This window comes from Sarcophilus harrisii, chromosome 5 (assembly GCF_902635505.1).
Source record: "Sarcophilus harrisii chromosome 5, mSarHar1.11, whole genome shotgun sequence".
NCBI lineage: Eukaryota > Metazoa > Chordata > Mammalia > Dasyuromorphia > Dasyuridae > Sarcophilus > Sarcophilus harrisii.
The window spans coordinates 227,304,028-227,313,307 of NC_045430.1; the positions used below are offsets into that span (position 1 = coordinate 227,304,028).

Genomic DNA, 9,280 nt, shown 5'->3' on the forward strand with positions numbered 1-9,280 from the left:
TCTATTGAAATTGCCTTGAATATTCTCATTGTTGAAAAGAGCCAAATTCATCAGAGTTGATTATCACATAGTCTTGTTGTTACTGTGTAGAATGTTCTCTTAGTTCTATTGATGTCACTTAGCTTCAGTTCATGTAAGTCTTTCCAGGATTTTCTGAAATGTCTGCTCATCATTTCTTATAGAACAATAATATTCCATTACATTCATATACACAACTTATTCAGTCATTCCCCAAACTGATGGGCATCCACTCAGTTTCCAGTTCCTTACCACGACAAAAAGGGTTGCTACAAACATTTTTGTACTTGTGGGTCCTTTACCCTATTTTATGAACTCTTTGGAATACAGACCTAATAGGGACACTGTTAGATCAGAGTATGCATAGTTTGATTATCCTTTGGTCGAAGTTCCAAATTGCTCTCCAGAATAGCTGGATCAGCCATTCCCAACTTCATCAACAGTACCTTAGTGTCCCAATTTTCTCACATCTTTTCCAATACTTATCATTTCCCTTTTCTGTCCTATTAGCCAATCTAATAGTCTAAGGTGATACATCAGAATTGTTCTCATTTGAGTTTCTCTAGTCAATAGTGATTTGGAGATTTTTTATATGACTATAGATAGCTTTAATTTCTTCATCTAAAAACTATCTGTTCATATCCTTTGACCATTATTAACTGGGAAATGACTTGTATCTTTACAAATTTGACTCAGTTTCCACATATTTGAGAATAGCAGGAGAATAAAAGTCAACAAAAAAAGGCAATAAGGTCATCCTGAGTTATTCAGATGAGCAAAGTTCCATATTTGCTCATTGTAGACCATTAACAAATGTTAGAGCAAGACTGAAGCTCATTCTAGCAATTTTTGGACTCAGAAAACCAAGAAGCAATCAATAGTTTGAGTCATTAATCTCCTGAACTAATCAAGTCTCAAAGTTGATTAGAGAAAATGAGCATAAACTGCATGGGTTTGGAAAGGAGAACCCTACACTTACCACAGATGGTATAATTATAGAGGGAAGGAAGGAAAAGTACATTAGTGGAATTGAGGAGTGGAGTGTTAGGGGATATTGTTGTAAGAGTAAGTCATTTAACCTAGCCAGAACCTGCATCTTATGCTAATGGATTTAAAAGCTTAGCAAAGAAGGATTTTGACCCAAACAACCCAATACAGTGCATTTGAGAAATGTGGATTTCAAATTAAGAAAAGATGTGTATTGTCAACTCCTCTAAAAACATCGTTTACAAAAGAGCATAGAAATTAAGGACAGTCAGGATCTCTGTCAGGGGTCTTTTCATGGGCTTTGCTGCAAATTCCAAAAAAGGTTAAAAACACTGGAATGAAGATGAGTCCATGAGCCGCCCCAAACAATATAACCAGAAACATGATCTTGAAAAAGGTCCTGAAGATGTAAGCATTTGCTGCAGCTAAGGCAATCACCCCTATTATGGTAGAAGCAGCACCTTGTACCACTGGGTAGCCCAGAAGATCCAGTGCTTCAATGGCTTTTTGGTTTGCATTCGTAGCATCACTGGAAACAAATGCATAGGACACATGAGCAGAAAAGTCTACTGAAAATCCAATACAAATTATAAGGTTGATCATGGATATAGAATCAAGATTGACGTTCCAATAGGACATGAAACCTGCCACACCTACAATCACAGAGGCAATAGCAAAGGTAACCCACAGAGAACATAGTGGATTGGGAATGAACAACAAGGAAATTATCAACATGGCGCCAGCTGCAACGACAACATTTTGAATAGTGTTGTCTACAATTACAGCATACTGATCGAAATAGATAAATGCCGGGTGATACACTGTAAGGGGGATCCTGCATTGTGCAGCAGTGTTTCTTAGCTGGTTTAACATCATCTTTTCATAGACTGAAGTATTAACATTTACTGACTGAATGAAGAAGCGTGAAGAGAATATTTCTTGTGTAGTTCTATTCATTTTAATATCCCATTTAAATTGGGGAAACTTTTCTAAAAATGGGTCTATGAAGTTTAAAAATATAGTCCTATTGTTTATATTTTGGTGTACAATTGTTAAATATACCTCATACGTCGTTAACCAAGACTCTGAGAAAGTTGCATTCACATAATCATTACTTTCTAATGATTTCAAACAATCGTTCAACTCGTATCTAGTGAGCTCATCCCAATATGAAACAGATTTAGTAACTAAAACCATAACCCTGGGACCAAATTCTGAAAAATATTCCTTTTCCTTAGAATAATAAGGAATGACATAGGAGTTATCATTGGCTAGGTTTCGAAGGTCTATACCTTCCTGGATTTGGAAACACCCATAAATACTAGCAGCTAGGTAGCCAGCATAGAGCAGTACCACAAAGAGCTTAGACACTTTTTTGGTGAGCAAGGGGCCATAATACTTCCTAAAGAATATATTCATTGCATGGGTTTCTTCTTCACCATTTGGTGAGATATAAAAGCCTTTTCTACAGAGAATCTTTTTTGCACAGGAATTTTTTTCCTGTTTCTGCTGAAAGACAAATTGGTTCAGATAGACTTCAACTTTACCATTGAGGGCAAGAAATGCTCCAAAACAGGTAATGTTATATAAAAAACAAAAAAGGAAGGTTGTTCCTGTGTAAATACAAAAGGCCTGCACGGATTTGAAAGGGGTCATGAAGCCAATATAGAAAGCGAGGACATCAGTCAACGTGGTGATTGTGATGGACACAGCAGCCTCTGCATAGGTGTCAGCCAGCCTCTGTTCAATACTATGTATGAGTTTGGTCTTCTGCCAGGCAGAAATCATGATAAACGTGTCATCAACACCAACTCCTATAAAACAGGGGGAAAGAACTGCAATTTATAACAGTTCACTTAAAATTAAACAGATGAAGACAAATTTCTTATTTATTTAAAAATGTACTCTTTTCCTTCTTTACAGAGGTGAGGACTGTATATTTCTACATTCCACATACTATGGAACTTGGTTGATTTTCTGATTAGTTCTATTGAAATGCTTTTTGCTCTTCCTTTTTCATTCTTTGTAATAAAGATTGCCTCTTTGAATAGAACAAGGGGAAAAGGTATGCTTGGAAATTAAGATAATATAAAAAGATGAAAAAAATTTTTAATTGATATATTTTTAAAAACAATGACAAAATATACCCTTTTGGACAAGCTGGATTAGAATTCTACAATTTAACCAGATGCCATGATAAAATTCTGAAGAAAGGATCACAGCTCCTATATTATATGGAATGTGTCAGCCTCCTTCAAAGGTGGTAAAGTCACAACCCTGAAATCTCATAAACAGACATTAAAACATGATTGCCTGGCCATGTAAAAGATGGGTTTGAGACACTATCCATCCCCTGGGTCTCTTAACCTTAGAAGATGATTAATCTGTATTGTGAGTCCCCTCAGATCATGAAAATGTACCAAAATCTTTGCCATAAGGGTGCAACCTCCACAGAATCCCAGGACCAATAATGGAATAGCTCACACCCCACTGTAGGATCTGATATTTGTATTAAGGGACCTGACCTAGCTATGATGTATGGACAAAGCAGAATCACAGAAAGTCAATTGGAAGAAATGCTAAATTTATCTAGGCCAAACAGTCCTGGCAAAGAATTTCTTTATAACATTTCCAAGTAGTCATCCAGTCATCATTTGAAGATCTAAAGTAAGGAAGAACTCAGCAACTCTGGAAGAAAATAATTCCACTTTTAGATTATCCTAATAATTAGGAAGTTTCTCATTGCACCAAGATTATATTTACACATCCTAATTCTACCAGCTGGGAACAACCAAAAACAAATCCAATAATTCTTTCACATGACTGTCCTTAAAATTTAAAGGCACCTTTCATTTTTCTTTTGAGTCTTTTCTTCAAGCTAAATGGTCCTATTCCCTTGCTGTCAGAGAAACATATAAGTGAATTGTGAGATGAACAAATAACCTTTTCATTGCCTAGCTGAAACACTATGAATGTGGAATATTGCTGTCACTAAACTGATATGCTGGTTAAGTTTGCTAAATTACTTTTTTTAACCCTTTTTTAAAAATCTTTGTAATAAGGGATGCTTCAGAAAGGGTTAGAGATGGATAGATTTTTAAATGAATGTAATATATAAACAAGAGATAGTAAAAAAAAAATTTAAATGCAGGAGGGAGAAACCTGCTGATGTACATGATACACAAAGAAAGATACCCATGGAAGATCCAATATGGAAAAAATAGGATGGGAAACAGTATCCAAAAAGAAAAGCATCACTACATCACATGGCTCAACTTACTGTTGTCAAGTTGTTGAAGTCTAGATAATAAAACAGGAGGAGGGCAGATAGGCAGTAAGAGATACTAACATGTATTTGAGAACTAGTAGGATGTAACATAACTGAATTATGACTATGAAATGGCATATGTTATTCAAAATGAATCATAAAAGGAAAGGTGGAATATCATTGCATAATAATCATTGCATTACATCTGTAGTAACTCCTACTCCTACTTCTTTATTTTAATAAATTATTTTAATTAATAGAAAGATAGGTTATATCCCTGCCACTGACTAGTGACTAGTGAGTCATTGGCACTTAAATGAGAGAAGAACATGTTGTAGATTTGAGCTGATGATATTAGATAAGAAAGATACCCCATAATACTTCAGGGTACTTCACACCCTGGTTCACTATCTCAGAACCGGGCCAATACCATCTTTTTTTCTCAAGGTTCAAGGATTATCTGGGCCTCAGTTTCCTTGTCTGTAAAATGAGGAAGTTAGATTAGATTACTTCTAAGGTCTCTTCTAGGTCTGCATCAATGATCCTAAGATTTGTAATGTTTAAAAGAATAGTCCGGATGGAAATCACAGACACATAAGATAAATGAACTTTAAAAAATAATTCAAAGATTTTAAAAAATTAAATTTTAAAAAATTTTCAATGCTTATTTGATTTTTTTCTCTCTCCTTTTCTTTCTCCTTCCCCAAGATGGCAAGCAATTTGATAAAAGAGTTTATATCTTTACAATCATACTAAGCACAGATTAATTAACTTCTAAATTATGCAATTAAACATTTTTTTCTTTTCTTTTCTTTTTTTTTTTTTTTTTTGCTGAGGCAATTGGGGTTAAGTGACTTGCCCAAAGTCACACAGTTAGGAGGTGTTAAGTGTCTGAAGCCAGATTTGAACTTAGGTCCTCCTGACTTCAGGGATGGTCCTCTATCCACTGTGCCACCTAGCTGCCCCTGCAATTAAACATTTTAAGTACATTTCATTTTGTAGGTTTTTGTTCTGAAATTTTCCTGAGACTGTATTTCTTTATTGATATAAGATAACTCTAAATCTATTCTACTTGAGCTTTTCAATAGCCAAACTTCCATTTCCTATCTTCATATGATTGCACAGAGTACCTCTCTAGGTATTCTCTCCACCTCAAAGAACGCCTAGCTTCTTTCAAAGGTTATCTCAGTTGCCATGTTGCCTTTTCCAATCATCAGCTTGTTAGTAATCTCTCTGCCAAAATTACCATGTAATTATTTTGCATTGACTATTCATGTTATCCCTTCTACCCCTCAGCAAAATATAAGTTCCTTAAGAATAGGGGCTGTTTAATTTCTATCTTTGCTGGCCTAGTGCTAAGAACATTGAAATAGATTAGCTACATAGATTTATAATCATATTTCTCTTTTGCTTACCTAGAATAAGAAATGGTGCATTGGAAACTGTGACAACAAATGGTATTCCACAATGCAGCAAAAGACCAAAGCTACTCAGTACTGCTAAACCAGCCGAAATGACTCCAAATGCTGCCACCCACATTTTGCTGATTATGTGGTTCATCCTAAAAATTTGAGCAGAAATATTATTGAGATAGTGATTCATCTACTTAACTTCAGCTAATTCAAAAAAAAGTTTTGTTGGAAATCTGTAAGATATCACTAAATAGTAAATGTATTTGAAGCAATGACTTCAACTACCTTATTAGCTTATAGAAATCCCCACTTTGAAAATAAGAAACTTCTACTTTTTGAAGGTTAATGGCTCCATCAACATTGATCTGCAAAGAGATATATAAAAGGCAATGCAACTCTCCTATTTTTTTTCTAAGTATAGGCATAAACATGGCCTCTTTCAATAGGAATATAATGTGGTCAATAAATGGCATAAGCGTTTTCTGAAATCCCCAGAATGTAAGTTCAGAGTTTTGAGCTAAATCACAAAAACAGAGAATTTCAGAGTAGGAAGGAACTCTTATCAACCATCTAGTCCAATCCAGTTCCCATTAGGGAGAGATTTATTGTAAAATCTATTGTAAAACAGATTTACATTTAAGGTTCCACTGCTCTCTTAATATAGCATTATATTAAATACAAATACTAAAATAGGTTCAATAAGGCATTGGATAAGGCAAATATGATGTGTCAGTTCTAATTTATACCAGTTTCTATTCCTTTAGGAAGCTACAGGGAAGATAAAATTCAATTCAATTCAATTCAAACTTAATTAAAGAATTTTTTTTAAATTTACAATTACCTGTAACATGAGACAATTGAAAAGAATATGATGAGAAAGTAGGAGACAGAAAACAATGGAATTACTTCCTTCACATTTCCTTCGAATTCCTGCTGCCTGGATAGCGATGTAAAGTAGGATACCTGACATAAAACCGAATCAGAGCAAATTAGATTTTTTTTTTATTTGTATATAAATTTTAAACAGTGAAATGCAATATTTTATAATTTATAACACGTTAAAATTCTAGGAGAAATTTAAATGTATAGTTTTTTTGTTTTGTTTTGTTTTTTGCTACAGAAAAATGCAAATGTATTGGTACCATCCATGCTCTTCTTCTACGTTCCTCACTGGGTGATAACTCCCTTTGTTTATTTAAAAAAAAAAAAAAAAAAAAAAAAAAAAAAAAGGCTAATAGCTTAGGAATGCACTTCCAAAATCAATTTTGAATTAAGAAAAAATAAGAATATGGGGTTTCCAACAAGAACAATCTAATATCAACGAAGGGGACAGCTTTTTACTGTACTCAATTCTAAATGCTTCCATATTCTTAGAACCCCCATTTCGCTTTGGTGATGAGCCAAGATAGGTCTGCTGGCAGTTTCCATCCTGAGAGTTTTATTGTAGGAAAATAAGAGAAAAACCTAGCCCACTGAAGCCACTGATTTCACCAGATGGCAACTTTCATTTCAAAGCGTTCCCCCCCTCACACACACACACATACACCTCCCACCCCCACCCCCAGCCCGGAAAGCGTAACGGCATAGTCGGTAGCAAGTTGGTCTGGAAGCCAGCAAGACCTGCCCCAAATTGGCTGTGAGACCCTGGCCAAGTGTCCCAACCTCTCTCTGTGTCCTGGGGGCAATCCTTCAAAGCCCTAGAGCAGGGGAAACCCCACATTGCGCCCCTAGCCAGAAGCCCTTGCCTCCCCATCTCCAGCCGCGCGTTCCAATAGGTACCTCCAAGTTCTCCTGCTTCTGGTTCCGCAGCTCGGACCCCATGATCCGGAGGAAAGTTCTCAGCCATTCCCGGCTCTTTTGGCGATCCTGCTCTGAGTCTTCGCGCAGGTAGTATATCAGCTTCAGAGCCTTCGCCTTCTCCAGGATCCTGTTCGGGGCCAGCCCGGGCCCGAGTTGCACGCCCCCGACCGAGTTGCCCAGAAAGACTGAAACCGGGCCGTTTACCATGAAGGGGAAAGTAAGTTTACTGGGGAGAACCTGAAATTCCAGAAGCGGGTTGGAGAGACTGCACCCGGAGAGAGTCTGGGCGCACAGATTCTTGTAGGTGGAGAACCCGTCTGCATCCGTTGTACTGATGTTCCTCACGAAGTTGTCCAGCCGTCGGATCTGCATCCAAGTCGTTGATGTCAGCAACGAGTCCGACGTGGAGACCAGCAGGAGCGAGGCGAACGTGCCCTCGGTTGTGAGCCTCGACGCCGAAAAGCTCTCCGAGTCATTGGTGGGGAAATACTTCTGGGCCAGACTCCTCTCTCCCTTGGCCGGGCCCCCAACTGGCGTGAACTGCTCCTCGATGTCGTCCGTTTTGCGTTGCTCCAGGAACATAAAGCCAGTTCCCAGGCCGGCCGACAGCAAGAGCGACGACAGCAGGAAGAGCCAGGGGTACCTGGCCACGCAGCGCCCCAGCCCGCCGAACAGCCGCGACAGTGGGGCCTCGATGCAGTTCGTGTGCCACTGGAAGCCCCTGACCCGGGGGGCGCCGTCTTGGCACTTGCCGCAGCCGACCACGGGGGGAAGTGGCAAGTGTCCCTGCTGCTTTAAAAGAGATTCAGGCGGCGGCGGCGACCACCAGCGGTAAGCTGTCTCCGGGCGGCTCGAATACATAGAGAGCTGACGGGCGGCGGCTTCCGCTGACAGATCGGCCTTCTGATCAGAGGCTCCGCGGTCGGGGGAGCTGTCCGGACCACTCGAGTCGCTCCCGAAACGGTTTGTCTAGTTCTCCGTATACAGATCCCCCAGGCCCTGCAGGTGGAAGTCACATCCAGAGCCAGCCTTTGCGACAGACAGGGGAGAGGCGGGGAAGTGAAACTCCAAGCACTTTTTCCTGGTCTCAGTTTGACTCTGTGCGTTGAGACCTTGGACTGGCTGAAACAGTACTTCTGGCGGGATCTTGGGGGAGGGAGAAGGTTGGATTTCGGGAACTGAGACAACCTGGCTGGGATATTCTCTCCATTCCCGTGTGGAACTCCAGCAAAAGGGTCCACGCCAAGAAGCTGAACAAGCATCATAATTCTATATTCTAATTCGGAAGCTTTATATGGAGGGTTTGAGGTAATGAAGCTCCACTAACTTCCAAAATCATCTTGGAGTAGTAGGAGAATGAAGCTAGGGCAGCAACAAAAACTAGCTGAAGAAGGCAGGTTCCACAACTTCACATGATGATGAAGCATCATCAACATAGAAATGATCATTGAATCTATGAAAAAAGACGAAATATATCAGAAAATGTCAAGCTCTTTTAGAATCAGGAGGAGCAGTCTTGTTTAATGAAGAGGCAGGGTGCCAATCTCTTTTAGGAAAAAAAAAAGATTCCAGAATCCATAAGGAAGGAAGGAAGGAAGGAAGGAAGGAAGGAAGGATAGGTAAATAAATAGATAAAAGGAAAGACTGGTGGGTTAAATAGAAAGAAAGATAGATAAATAAAAAGATAAATAGAAAGATACATAAATAGAAGGAAAGATAGAATATAGATAAATAGATAAAAGGAAAGATAGGTAGATAAATAGAAAGATTGACAATAGATAATAAATAGATATTA

At 38.6% G+C, this 9,280-nt stretch overlaps 1 protein-coding gene across 1 annotated transcript; it reads right to left on the bottom strand.

Moving 5' to 3' along the window:
• Positions 1-649: 649 nt before the first annotated feature.
• Positions 650-8,750, bottom strand: PTCHD3 (patched domain containing 3). The gene is made up of 4 exons (XM_023505070.2): positions 7,465-8,750; positions 6,527-6,648; positions 5,689-5,834; positions 650-2,819 (listed from the first exon to the last, which is right to left on the bottom strand). The coding sequence occupies exons 1-4, from the start codon at positions 8,344-8,346 to the stop codon at positions 1,264-1,266; spliced, it is 2,706 nt and encodes a 901-aa protein (XP_023360838.1). The 5' UTR covers positions 8,347-8,750; the 3' UTR covers positions 650-1,263.
• Positions 8,751-9,280: the final 530 nt, after the last annotated feature.